General features: G+C 37.6%; 2 protein-coding genes and 1 pseudogene across 2 annotated transcripts; all 3 read right to left on the bottom strand.

The window, feature by feature from the left end:
• Positions 1 to 681: 681 nt before the first annotated feature.
• LOC119981209 (protein yippee-like At4g27745) lies at positions 682 to 2,422 on the bottom strand. The gene is made up of 3 exons (XM_038824267.1): positions 2,284 to 2,422; positions 1,768 to 1,954; positions 682 to 1,112 (listed from the first exon to the last, which is right to left on the bottom strand). The coding sequence occupies exons 2-3, from the start codon at positions 1,858 to 1,860 to the stop codon at positions 885 to 887; spliced, it is 321 nt and encodes a 106-aa protein (XP_038680195.1). The 5' UTR covers positions 1,861 to 1,954; positions 2,284 to 2,422; the 3' UTR covers positions 682 to 884.
• Positions 2,423 to 3,755: 1,333 nt separating this feature from the next.
• LOC119980797 lies at positions 3,756 to 7,983 on the bottom strand (annotated as a pseudogene).
• A 633-nt stretch (positions 7,984 to 8,616) lies between these two features.
• Positions 8,617 to 11,623, bottom strand: LOC119980765. The gene is made up of 3 exons (XM_038823561.1): positions 11,512 to 11,623; positions 9,041 to 11,158; positions 8,617 to 8,874 (listed from the first exon to the last, which is right to left on the bottom strand). Exons 2-3 carry the CDS (start codon positions 11,147 to 11,149, stop codon positions 8,617 to 8,619), a joined length of 2,367 nt encoding a protein of 788 aa, XP_038679489.1. The 5' UTR covers positions 11,150 to 11,158; positions 11,512 to 11,623.
• Between the last annotated feature and the right edge of the window lie 3,374 nt (positions 11,624 to 14,997).

The following is a 14,997-nucleotide window of genomic DNA, read 5'->3' as shown; positions in this document are numbered from 1 at the left end:
GACTAATTGGCAAACGAAATTAGTGAAGAATCAGCACATCACACTAGCAATCAATTACATTGGTTAATATAAATGCTTATATTCCATCACATTCTTATGCAAAAACATGACATTCTATCGCATGCTTATGCAAAAACTTGTCAAGGATAAGAGAAACAACAGCTACATCAGCAAAAACTACACCAAAATCTGATACATTACTACCAAAATCCGATACATTACTGCTCGTGTGTGCACGAGACAAAAACTTCTCTGAGCACAACACCATTTGGGTAATTTGCATCCAACATGATACAGGTCCTTAGTCCATCTAAATAAAATTGTCATCAAAGGACACTGACATAGAAGTTAGTTCATAAAATGAACAACAGCGATATCAGCAAAATCCACACCAAAATCCGATACATTACTGCTTGTGTGTGCGTGAGACAAAAACTTCACCGAGCACACCACCATTTAGGTAATTTGATTCCAACAAGATAAAACAGCAAATACTACTAGTTGTGAACAGCATTTGGCAAAATTCTGCGGTAGTTAAGAGATGACATGCTATGATAGACAAAGTAAACGAAGGGGGAGGGGAGGAGAATTCATATGATGGGCAGGCAGTCCCAATTCATGACCACAGCCTGTAAAGAGCTGCTCTATAACTTCAAAATCCATATCTATCATATGAGCATGACCAAGAATTATTCACAATTTATTAACAAAATCAATAAACTCCCATTCGATATTCCACACAATAAATAACAATGAATACACAGCAAGGAACAACACGAGCAGATTTCAATTGATGGAGACCGCCGAGACGCAATGGACATGTGTATCATCTCTACACTTACAGCAACTTTAGGACAAAAGAAGATAAGAGACATGCTTGATTGCTACCAGTTTTCCTTGACAATTTTTAACTTTTCGAGAATGAACTTTCCTTCCTTGTACTTCTGGGTTTCCTCATATGCTCTTTCATATTTCCACCCAAGCACCTCTCCGCAATCGCAGCAATAGATATCAGCAACCGTGTGGAGACCAGTCAATAAATTTCTGTCCTCCTTTGGCCCCTCCATAATGTTCATCGCATGCGAGAAAAGAAATGCTCGACCATGTCTTCCCTGCAGTCAAAATAGAAAAACTTATCCTTGCTTAGATCAAACTCTACAAGGAACAGAAAAATCCAGCAAATCCACAACAGGATAAAAAAACAAGATGGCACAATTGAAGCGAATACTTCACAGATAAAAAAATTCCTCTTCAGTGATATTTACACAACAGTTTGATTTGATTATTATTGAGTTCAGTTTGGTCCTTAAATCTGTTTGGAGTCCAGTTGTTCTCTACTTCTCTAGCATCACTTAATTACATAATCTAAAGTAAATAAAATCAAGGGTATTGTGATTGGAAATTTCTTCTTTTGCAGACTAAACACTTCACTTATTCACCTAATTTAAGCTAATAAAATTAGAACTACCATGATCAGGTATTTCTTCTTTTGCATGCTAAATCACTTCACTTATTAACCTTTTGAAAGAAAAAAGGTCTACTGTAATTGGATATTCCTCCTTTTGCACACCAAGTTCGTTAACAGATTACCCAATATCTAATATATACATGATCAGGTATTTCTTCTTTTAAATGCAAGCAGCAGGGGTACTTTGAACATAAGAGCTACTTCCCCCAAATCAAACTTTTGACATGTAATATAAATTACTAACACAAAACAGTAGGAACTATCACTCTATCAGTGTTTGAATCTCATTGTTAGCTGACCTGAAAAGCCTTTGAAATGATATCATCATGAAGAGCAACATGATTTCTACAATTACAACAACTATACAATCTCGGACCAACCACCTCTGCCATTTATGATACAGAACTCAAGAAACAGCAACAAGCTTCCCAGTGCTCCAATCCAAAATCCTTTTATATTCCTCTCAAACGTTGTTTGGCAGGAAATCTGTATTCAGGAAGAACATGAGATAGTAAAAATGAGAAGAAGAAAACTTGAGAGTATAAGAAAATGATCAGATTGAACAATAATGCTATCGGATTTATAAGATAACAACACCCTACTGAAAAGGGGTACATGATCAGTTCAATGAATGGACTAAAACCCATCAAAGCACATAGGAAAACCACTTAGAAATGCAAAACCCAGAAAGAAAATTCAAACTTTTTTGCTCGAGAATTGTGCATTGGAAAAAACCCCAAACCAGACTAGCAGACCAATGAATGCAAGTATTAACTTCAGAAACATGAGAAAAATTATGATCATAAGGGACTAACCTTCCCAATAGCAAAGCAACAAGATCAAAAACTGGTTCACAGAGGGGGAGAGATAGAGAGAGTTTTAGGGTTCTAAGAGAGCTGTTTCAGTTGTGTCGGAGGAGTTCAGTGGATTCTGATGGCAGGACGACAAGTTGCGTTTGTCATAAAAAATTAATTTTTATCCCAATTTGATTCAACTATAAATAAGAATAAACTTCATATTAATTTATTATACAAATCACATATATTTTATCTTTTATATTTTACTTTTTAATAAAAACATTGGACGTTTCAATTTTTTAAATATTGTGTTGTATGATATTGATACCTTCACCCCTCACCCTCAGTGTCAAATGAAAAACAACAATCCCTACGAGTTTGGTCCAATGGTTTGTTGATCAACGGGATACCCGCCCAACCCAAGTTTGAGCTGAAACATTCGTATTATAATTGCGTCGTGGATGTTGGGCCTGGTGTGGGTTAGTGGTCTATTGGGTCCAGGAGCTTCTTGGACTGGTTCGTGACTTGCTTGAAGATTTGGCGAGGGTAGCTGGATTCTCCCGTTGGGGGTTTACAGTACATGGCTCCACCCTTAGAACTGTGTCTTGTGATGGTTTCCTCAGTGTTAAAAAAAATGAAAAACAACAAAATATATTATCAAAAAAAAAACAGCAAAAGATGATAATTAGTTGAGGTTAGGATCTAATAAATGAAATGTGATGATTATGTTTCCTACTTAACATAGATAGATAGATAATTAATCAATAAACCTACCTTATAAAGATTAGACAAGTAATGATTGGTTGTTGGCAGTGATTGCATGTTTTGGATTGTCTTCAAAAGCCCAAAAGTAAGAGCACTTGCAATGGTGTTATTTTGTCTGGGCCAACAAATATGTATGGGGTTTTATGTTTTGCTGATGTGGCTGTATTGGGTTTTGTGTTTTGCTGATGTGGCTATATTGGGAGATGTGTTTTATATTGAAAGATTGTGTTTTGGTGTAGTTTTATTGGGGACAACATGAAGGGAATGAGAATTTGTTGGCCACTATGTTGGGTGGGAAGGAAAATGTATAGGAATATGTGTTTTGTTGGTGTGGTTATATTGGGAGATGTGTTTTGTTGGTGTGATTGTATTGAGAGACGTGTTTGCCTTGACTTTTTATGTAATAGAAGTGGGACCCAATATAAATTTTTGCTGGCCCAGCAAATTTACACCACTGAAGTTGCTCTAATGTAGTGTTTTTTTTCCTCCTTTTTTGGTATAATATGTAGTTTAACCATAAAAAAGTAAAAAACTTGTAATATGTAGTTCAAGGGAAAACAGTGATCCCTAATGGCTTTTCAGTTTTCACTTATAATACCTAGACTCAGGTACGGGTATAGAGTATAAATACATATCTGTGTGTTGGTTCTTCAAATTGAAAACTTCTATAAAGGGAAACAAGATAAAGTGAAGAGTCCGAATATCATACCAATACAAATGTCACGCATACCCGACACCGATACGACAAGATAAAATGAAGAGTCCGGGTATTATAGCTTTTCACTTGATGTTTGTGCCTTATGGGTCTTGGACTGAGAAAGATTTCTCAGTGCCCACAATTATCCGCTAGAAATGAAATCTCATTTACTCAACTGAGTTGAAGATAAATCAAAAGATATTGATTTCTTTCTGCAGCTCAAGTCCTACCATTAATAGAAGACTAATTTGATTTTTACTGAACATTATTTCAATTGACTACAAGGGCATATAGATGAAAAAGGAAGCTGAGTGAGGTTCCTACATATTCAATTCTGTGTAATTTAAAACTCCCCAATTTTGTTTCAGAATCTCAAAAATCTTCTCTCAGTATCCTAGCTCTGCTCATTGGCAATCTACCGGCAGGTCTCGAGACCATCCAAACTCCTCCAAGAATGCCAATATAGCTCCATTTGACCAACCAAAACCAGTCTGCATAGTCACAGAGAATGCAAAACAAATCATTAGGAACAAACTGGTATAAAGGATGATCACCTATCTATCGTCCCTTAAATCATTTTGCAGCTACAGTACATACCTGGGGTGTGTATTCACCACCACCACCACCACCACCGTATTCTCCACACTTCTTGACGTCATATTTCTCGTGCATCACACCCTTTTTCTTGTACGCGCCATAGTTGGTTCTGATCCATGATATAGCTATCTCTTGTGCCATTGACCTTGCCTCTTTTAAACCTGATTTTGCTAGACCTTCAACTATCATGTGTTGTAGGGGAGCCCAACCGTTTGGAAAATCCCTGCTTGTTAAATGTTAATTTAGTAATCGACTATATATAGAAAAAAAAAAACATAAAGGATATGTGGGTTTTGTTTACTACTAACCATTGTTCTCCTGATCTTGTCAAAGAAGTTGCAATTCCAGCATGACAAACCAACCCAGAACTTCCAAGACTTCTCATGACTTTCTCTACTAGAGAAGCATCTGCACGGACGCACACATCAAAGAATTCTCAGCATTCATCAACTTATTAATCTGAAAGTATACCAAACAGATCATGGGTTGCAACTGTAAAATGCTACAGCTTAATGGATTTTATGCCAGAAAAATATCAAAAGAAGCTATTGAATTTTTGCAGGATCTCATCAGTTATGAACTGAAATATCTTGCCAGCATAGAAATAATAGCTTACCATGCAGAGAGGGCGGATTTTACCAAGTCTAATGTGGGTTTAGTTTTTATTTAGTAGGATGTACACCAAAACAAACTGGATTTCTAGGTTGGTCAATAGGATGGCAAAACAGGCATCTATAGGTTACTCTAAAAGAGCAGAGCTTTGTTGGAGACTTGGAGTTCCAGAATTGCTGTGCAGAAGTTCTAAACACAGTGACAAACTCAAGCCTAATTAAGCCTTCCTGACTCATCTGTTTAAGTACTAAGCTCGTCTGAAGATATATGTTAAAGTGGGTAATAAATTACGAACCTGAATAAAACGACTCAATCCACAGAGGAGCAAAGTTTGAAGCACATACATTTTGATTTTGCTTTGAAACTTCCACTGTTTGATATTGAGATCAAGAACAAAAACTAAGAAATCAGTGAAGAAAAAAACACAGTGAAAGATATGGGTTTAGTGCTTCACAATTTCTTCAATGTGAAGATCACCTGGCATGCAGTGTCATTGAGCCAGTAATCAAGCCATTGCCCATCTTTGCATCCCAGAAAATTGAGTTGATTGCCCTTTTTCTTTCTTGTGAAGCTTTCAAGAAACTCTCCGCATTTTTATTGTCTTCAACAACTTTTGCTAAGTAGATAATGTCGAGTTCCATCTGGATCAACAGAAATGGAAGCTCTTGCAATATTAACCATTGAAGTTTATTGATGCCAAGCATTATAGTTTGGAAGCATACCTTGAGTATGAACACATTTAAGTCCACTGGTAAAATTAACGTAGTAGAAATTGTCTGTGAAATCGGAATGATTCCTGCAACAAGCCAATGATTACAACTTCGCATTTTCCGTCTGTAAGATATTCTTGCTTTACCACAAGCTCGTAACAATTGCTTATATAAGACTGTTATTCACATGGCTCTGGGAATCTCCTGATCAATCTTTTCCTACCGTCATCTTTCTAAGAAAAAGAATCACTTGTGTGACCTCAAAGAAATTAATACACAAACACGGATAATCATTTCAATAAAAAATCACCTCATCTAACACCGGTTGGTCATTAGTATCCCAATTTAATTTTGCTTTTGCAAGCAAACCAGTTTCAAATATATAGTTTCCATACCTCATCCACCTTGTACTGAAATCCCATCCAGATTCAGCAGTAGAAGCTATTTCCCGGAAGAATTTCTGCCTCTCCAAATCATTCGAGATATTGGAAGCAGAATGCTTGTCCTGGAAAATGCCATTACTTGTTTTAACATTCACTACAATTGTTTGACGTCATAGTAAGCTAAAAGAGCAATATTAGAATAACACACTAGTGTTGACGATTCAGGCCTGGGTTTGTTCCACATGGCATAATACCGATTTAAAGTGTGATCACAGCTAGCCTGAACATCGTGGACGATTACTTTATGTATATCTACAATAGACAAACAGAACGCAAAAGTTCAAGCTATCAAGATGAACCAAAAAGAAAAAAAGATTCACAAGAATTAGCTACCAACACCAAAGAAAAAACAATCAAACATATGGTAAACAAGCACATATTACTTTCCGATACCTGAATTCCAAAACTGATATTCTTTAAGCAATGCTGGAAGAGAGCTTTTAGCAAACTCCATATCTAGAGTCCTCTTGTATACTTCAGAAACCATTGCACTCAGGAGGGGAGGTTCGATGCAAAAAAAGGACCAGCAAGCGATGAAGATAAAGCATCTAACTTGAATAACTTGATCCACAAAAAAGAATTTTGCATTTATTACAAAGTATTAAAAAAAAACCATCTTGGTAGATAGTTTATTGAAAAAATACACAGAATTAGAGCATTTGATCCACTCCCTATTTGGTAGATGATTGATTTACATATAATCAAAACGAATACAGAAATTAAGCAAAAAGGACAAGTAAATCAATCAATAGTCTGAAATCTGAATGATGGACAATCTTATAATCAATTAGCAACCGAAATGGAATTGATAGCTCAAGCATAGAAACTCAAGTAATAAGTGCCAAAACCACACACACACACACACACACACACACACACACACATTAAAAAAGAGAGCAGCATATACATATATGAAAGAGAGAAGCATTACCTCCTGTTAATGTAATAGGCCCTTGCCCCATTGAGAACATATCCATATTTATCTATAAGCAAAATAAGATTATTCACTATTGCTTTTGCAGTGTCATATATTTTGCTTGCCAGCAATCCCCTGCAACAAAAAAATAAAAATAAAAATCACCAGACACACAAAAGGAAAAAACAAATCCCAAATTGAGATAGAAGATGCACCATAACAAATAGAAACACATTAGAGAAAGCACTGAATTGTGAAAAAAATTTAAATTATGAGAACCAAAACCCATATTAATTACCTGATAACCCAATAAGAGTCCCAGTAATAAACCTCTCTAAACCTTCAACCAGGAATTATAACAGACCCAGGCAGAGGTAACAGAGTATGCAAATCAGGGTGTTCACTGACTTCACCAGGGACTTTCCTGCTCAAATTCTTCCAAAGAGAGTGAACCTCCTACGCCCATGACCTCACTGTCGGGTTCTTCACCGCTGGCAAGAACCCCTCCGGCACCTTCACAAAATCAGGTGGATTGGGGGGCTCCTTCAAAATAATCTCTATAAAACCCTCCAATCCTTAACAGAGATCGACCCATCAATACTCCTAGGGAGCTCATCAAATGCGGACTCAGTTTTTGACAGATTCAACTTCAACGAAAAATCAACGTACAGCTTCGGATCAAAGTTTTTGCCACCGAAAGTGTTCAGCGCAGTCTCTTGGTCACGTACAAGGAATTTGAGCAAAGGAGTTGTAGGTACCACAGCGCCTATTTCACGGGTATTGCATGAAGAAAAAGCGTTTGTGACATCCATTATTGATAAAAACAAAGAAAATAAGAAGACAAAAACTGGTTTCTTTTCATGGTAGTAGGCCATGTTGAGAGAGTAGTGAAGAGGAAGCCATGGATGTAATGTGTGTGTATATATATATCTGAAATGACTGTTTGTGGTGGCCGGCTGTATATATGTGAAGTGACTGTTTGTGGTGGCCGGCAATCAAAAGGGTTAATTATACATTACAGTACCGAAAGATAGGGGTTGTTACAATTTGGTCACCGGATTTGTATTTGTTACAAAATCATTATTCAAAGTGAAAAAATGAAACAAAATAGTCATCCGGGCAGATTTCACTCAAATCCGGTCAGATGGAGTGCTGATGTGGCATTAAATTAACAAATATTGCACAAAAATATGCTTATGTGGAAAATAAAAAAAAAAATATTTGTCTTGCAATTGAATTTAGTGCCAAGGATACCCCTGATTTGGCAATCATTCCACAATTTATATTAAGGTTGTTACAAAGTAGTCACTCAAAGTTGAAAAAATATACAAATTTGTCATTCATTGAAACTTATATAATTTAACATTCAAACTATTAACATAACAAAGTACCAGGAATGGTGATCATTCCTCAAAAACCTATCATCTAATATAAACATATCAAAAGAAGTTCTTAAATGGCATAACATAGCCAAATATCTTAATAGGCATAACATAACCAGGAACGATATTCATTCCTCAAAAAGCTATTATCAAAATATGTGCTCAAATAGCAAAGCATAAACAAATATACCAAAATGCATAACACATAAGTTCAGTTCCAACTCCAACCTTAATTGGGTGCTCTTGCATTTGATTCTTGACTGGCATTCACAATGGATGAGTATCTAGATGTTGAAGTGGCAGCATGCAATGTGTGTTCTGAAACCTGCCTCCTCACCCTTATCTTGCTCCTCCCAGTGTTGCTTGTACTTGGCACTGCCTCATTTGTATTAACATTTCTTTGGATTCTTGATAAAGATCCTCCTCCTCCAATTGAAGCCACTGATGACCTTGTCTGTGGATTTGGAGTTGGAGTTGTATTTGTCACCTACAGAAGACACATATGGTCATTAGTCTTAAATATAAAATTTTTTAATAATCTAAAAATTCAAAGGCATATACTCCCTCCTGTTTGGTCCATTACAAGTCCTCCTGTTATGCCCCTCAACCCCACATTTGGAGCACTTGACTAATGGATATCTTCTTCTCAATACGCTGGTTGTTTTTGGTTCGTCAAACTCTCTTCTTCTTCTCTTTTTTGGCCTACCTGGTGCATTGGTATACTTGGGAGGAAGAATTGGATCACCATTTACCCTATGCCAAAGTGTTGCACCATTTGTAGGCATGACAGAAAATTCATATGCTCTCATGTAGGCTTCTTTGGTGTAGCATTCATTCACAAAATCCTCAGGATCACGTTGGACATACTCTATCGCAGCCATGGCATGACAACATGGTATGCCAGTTAGGTCAAAGTACCTGCATGAGCATGATCTCTCATTGAGGTTGACAACATATTGCTCAGGCCTTTTGGTCACTTGAAAAATGGAGTGGCCACTATCCCCAGCCCAATGTGCTGTCCAATAGCCACTGTTTGCCCTCTCCATTTCGACCTTGGCAGCAACCCTTGGAACAAGTCTTCCTTGGTACCTTCTCATTTTTCTTCTCAACTTGACATGTCTGTTCATTGCTTCTAGCCTCAACTCTTCCAATAGTGTGATTATTGGTTTGTCCCTAAATTCTAGTATCTTGGCATTGAAACTTTCTGACATATTGTTCAAAATGGCATCATTCTTGGAATGGGTCATGAAAAATGCCCTAGACCACACGTTTGGTGGAATATCATGTAACCAAAGCCATGCCTCTTCCTTCAGACCCCTCATTTTTGCAATCTCCAACTGAAATTCTTGATATGTTGTTGCCTTAGCACATTTAAACAGCTGCTTTTTGAATTGCAAACCCTTGAACCTCTTGGCGAAGTTGCTGTAAATGTGTCTGACACAAAACCTATGCTCAACTCCATTTCCTAATGCCATAAGAGCAGGAACCAAACCCTTCTGTCTATCAGACATGAATGACCACTTGTTCTCTTCTATAGGTCCAATGTCCTCCAACAATCTATCCAAAAACCACCTCCATGGTTCACCATCTTCCTTACCTACAACTGCCCATGCAATGGGGTAAATTCCATTATTACCATCTTGAGAAACTGCTGTCAGAAGATGTCCACCATATACACCCTTTAGGAAACAACCATCTAGCCCAATCAATGGCCTACACCCAGCCCTAAAACCCCTCTTTAATGCATCAAGGCACACATAAATTCTCTTGAATACAGCTGGTGTTTCTGGAGTAGGTCTCTCAACAATGTTAAGAAAGCAAGAGCTCCCTGGATTGCTCCTAAGTACCTCAGCACCATAATCTCTAAGCCTCAGATATTGATCTTTGTGAGTACCATCAATCATCTCTTGTGCAAATCTCTTTGCCCTAAAAGCATGTGTTCTATTTACCTGGATAGAGAGGTTGTCTTTGATCCACACAACTAAGTCAATGGATTTCACCCTAGGCTCACCCCTAACCTTTGTTAAAAATTTTTTGGCTAACCATTTAGTAGAGGCTTGCTTCACAACAAAAGACCTACTACAGTTGTGCTTATTCACAAAAGTCTTTATCTGATATGTCTCCTCTCCACTTATTTTAGAGCACCAAATCCTAAAAGGGCAGCCATCCTTGCATTTAACTTGACATCTTTTTTTGTCATTTCTATCAACTCGAATTTGCCTTCCATTTGCCACAGCATAGTCTCTAACAGCTTGCTTAAATTCAGCCAAGTTTGTAAAATGCATCCCAAGCTCAAATGTCACTTCACTCATATCAGCATTTGTATTAAATTCTGGCATAATCCTTCTCCCTTGTCCAACAACTGTTTCATTATCAGAAGAGTGCAAACTCTGCAACTCATCACTTGCATACCCTAATTGGAAGTCAGGATCATCACTTAAACTCATATCACTGCCCCCTCCAGCTATTCTACCTTCCTCAACATCAACTTCATCAGCATCAGCTACTTCATCAGATTCACCTTCCTCCATATTATCTCCTTCATAAGATTCATCACCATCAGAGGTCTCACTCTCACTATCACTTCCTCCACTTTTATCACCTTCCTCCATATTAATCTCCTCTATTAGTACTTGTTGTTCTACACTAGCTAGGTAGGAATCAAGGACTTCATCATCAAGATCATCACCATCAGATAAATATCCTTCACCATCAACTCGAACCTTATCATCAGCTCTAACATCATCACCATCATTTGCCATGTTTCACACCTGGAAAGAATATGATTAAAAACCACTATTGCTCTAACGTATTCAACTAATTAAATAAATATTTGGGACCACAAACAATAAAGAAAAAAAGAAAGAAGGCAGACAAAGTTGTATGACATTTTTGGGACCACAAAGTCCCTAAATTTGCTACACACAGGACCACACAGCAACAAGTATGCAAAATTTCATTCTTTTCTTGTCACTATATGCCAAATCGTACAAGATTTGGGGTAATCTTAAACCCTAATGGTATAATGAAACATGGATCTATGAAACCTAGAACAAAGAATAGACATGGACGAAATTGCCAAGACTTTAACAGAGATGAAACCCAGAGAAAAACCAGCACTTACCTCCCCAAAAACCCAGCAACAAATCTGATCTTCGCGAAGCCTTGTTCTCCGTCTCTTTGTCTTCAAGTGTGGTTGCAGAGCAATATGTTTTAGATCTGTGGTTTAGCTCATCAAAGATGGAAGTGTTTGTGATTTAGGTGGGATATTTTACGATTTCGCGCCAATTATGTTGCCCTAGAAGCCACATCAGCTGCCACATAAGCATCTACCAACATGGAAGACAAATAAGCAACCACGTTTGCATATTTTGGCCAATAGACGTTGACTGGGTGCCACATCAGCACTCCATCTGACCGGATTTAAGTGAAATCTGCCCGGATGACTATTTTGTTTCATTTTTTCACTTTAAATAATGATTTTGTAACAAATGCAAATCCGGTGACCAAATTGTAACAACCCCTATCTTTCGGTGCTGTAATGTATAATTAACCCGCAATCAAAAATTCAGAATCTAAAGATGACTGTTTTTAAAAGGGATCTTATCTGAAGAGTGAAGACACGACTATTGCTTGCATTTTTCTGATTTTCACAACGTCTATCGACTGCGGTTTTGATAAAAAAAAAATTGTTATTGGTGGGTTTGATTCTTTCGGTTCCATTTTTCACACATGTGATGGATTCAATTATGTAGCCAACTCCAAAATTTTGCGCACATGTGTTCAATTATGTGGCCAACTCCAAAATTTTGCGATAAAGGCTAAGTTGATGATGAACTACCACATTTGGGGTTCACATATGGACACAAGACATCCCAATTCACTAGATGTTGCATGTAACTAAAGCTGATTGTTTCACACTTTCACTAATGTTTACTAAGCTTAATTTAAAAGAAAAAAACAAGACCTAAATGCCAAATGGGGTTTGGTCTCAAGGTGGACACTCCACCAGAAAACCAGCAGACTAGTTCCTTTCCCCATGACCAGTTGCTAAGAGTTACTTCGATATAAAATACCATTTTAAGACGCAACATATTTCTAGGTTCAAAAACAAAAGAGTCAAAACTGAATTTTGTTTTTTGAAATACCGCTGAGAAATATGTTAATTTAAAACTGAAGTTGACACAACAATTCCTAGGAAAGCATATAAAAGTTACCAAATACTTTGAAAAACCAAGTCAATATGACAGTTTAACATACCATGCAACCACCCTCAACTACAGTTAAAAGTTAATACACAGGCAAAAAAACATACACAACATATCTAACAAAGGACACATGAATCCATTTGTCTTCTAGGCAGTAAATCCTGCAAGTAGAAGGCTGTTTTGGGTAATAAAGGAGGCAATCAACCTGAAAACCTGGATGTTAAACAAGGGAGGCATGGAACATAAAACCAGCTTCCAGGTTAACTGCAACAGCTCAGTTAAAATTATGCCTATTGGCTATCTCTGCTAATTTTACAAATTAGCATTTATCGAAGAAAATGAAAAAACAAAGTGAGCACCCTCCAGTTACTCCTGAAAAGGGAACCCATATAAGTGAACTCCACCTTAATCATATTTAAACAAGGCGTAAGAGGTTGTAGAAGGAGAAGAAACATAGAGAAAGTCAAAGTCAATGGAATTGCAAACTACTCAGCAGAGAGAAGCTACTTCTCCAGCACAGAGGCAAATAACAAGTCAGCAACCCAATACTAAGGCTTTGAAAGGAAAGAGGGCGAAGCTGTACATAATCCGACGTTGTATCATCATGCTTCTTTGTTGGAGGGATCAGTCGGATTCGTAATGCAGGTAAATCAAGCCATTCATTAAACTGCAGTACTTAACCAAGTCTTACAAAGACCTCTGCTTTTCAGCTTTGTATATTACAGAAAGGTTTATATGTAGCTGCAAGTTGGCTACAGTCGTATTGTTCCTGTCAAATGATTATACTAATAGTCTAAGACTTAGGAGAATATAGAAGAAAGAAGATGTATGTAAGGTCCTCACAGTGTCTGGATAAAGTAATGCAATGCAGTTTAATGCAGTTTTCAAACTATTTCACGCAATCACGCTGCTTGTGGAACTGCTAGTTTTGATATCGTATTTTTTCTGAGAATTTTATCTCCAAATAAACTGCAAACACAGCATTTGTGCTAGTGTCACAGAGATTCGCACACCATACAATAGGTGGAAGAAGCAGAAAATAAATGAACAGTGAACAAAAGAATATACATCCGATTAATTTGAATGTATTCCCAGCTTAATGTGTTAGATCGATAGGGCAGTCTTCACATACAGCGTGATACACTAGACAAAGCGTTCACTGGTCATGCATCAATGGCTACATATACACCAAAACTACTTTAGAGAAGTCATCTAACTCAGCTTGTTCTACATTTCAAAATAAACCCTACTAATGCTTCCCAAAGGACACAAGGAAAACGGTAAAGTTCACCCTCCAATTCAAAACCTAAAAGTGACTGTTCTTTTGATTCCCTCTTCCATCCATCGTATCTCCTTTAATTAATTGCCTGAGCATAAGCTTGTGAAAAGCTGGGTACACACATTTGATATAATTGGAAAACATTGATGGCATAAGATAAACTATCAAAATCTGTAAATGCAATTGGAAGCATCAGAGGAAAACCGATAATTGTAAAGATAGCATACATGAAATTTTAGTGATGCTGTTTGAGCACAAAAGGAAATCCCCAATTCACACAAAGCATTGCCACAAAAAAAAATCTCACATTTTACAGAAGATCAAACAGACAAGAAGAAATCTTTACCTTTTATGTTTATTAACAAATAATGCTTATATAAGCGTCAAACACTGGGAAAACATGTAACACAGACTTAGCTGGGCCAGCTCCATGAAAACCCTAGACTTCATATAACAAATTGGAGAATTGATGTTAAGATATACCCAGGGAGAGAGGAAGATGGCAAAGGATCATCAGTCGGGGGGATTGCCCACGTCATTGACGGGGTCGGGCGGGCCTTCGTCGGAATCGGAGTCTTCCGGGTCGGTTGTGCTGAGATTGACGCACGAAAAGCGATCGAGAGAAGAGAAGAACGCGGAGACCACGGACGCACTCACCCAGCTCGCCAGCGAATCCAAGGACTCACGAGATATGATGCTGGTGTTGTTGGCATTGCCAACGGCGTCGGCTGTAGCATCAGCGTCGGCGGTCGCATTGGCGCTGTTATTCTCCATTCTTGTGGATTCGAGAATGAAACGATGTCGAGTTAGCTGTTGATGATTGAGAAGCGTTCGACCCCCAAATTGGGTCCAGATGGCGAATAGCATAACCGCTATAACGTCTGGATAATTTATAAAACTTATCTAATTGGATAGTCCGTTTAGTATAATATATGTTATCCAATGTATAAATGAATCTGATAATATAAAAAATTATCCTTCATTAGGGTGATGACAAGTGGCACCGAAGCCAAGCAAGTTGAAGTGTCGAGCATCCTAACAAGAGCCGAGGACGAGCGAGCTGAGAGGCCGAGGGACGAGTATGTTAAGATGTTGAAGTAATAAACCGAGGTGATAAGCAAGG

Source organism: Tripterygium wilfordii, chromosome 16 (assembly GCF_013401445.1).
Source record: "Tripterygium wilfordii isolate XIE 37 chromosome 16, ASM1340144v1, whole genome shotgun sequence".
Classification (NCBI taxonomy): Eukaryota; Viridiplantae; Streptophyta; class Magnoliopsida; order Celastrales; family Celastraceae; genus Tripterygium; species Tripterygium wilfordii.
This window is presented reverse-complemented; position numbering and strand designations above follow the sequence as displayed.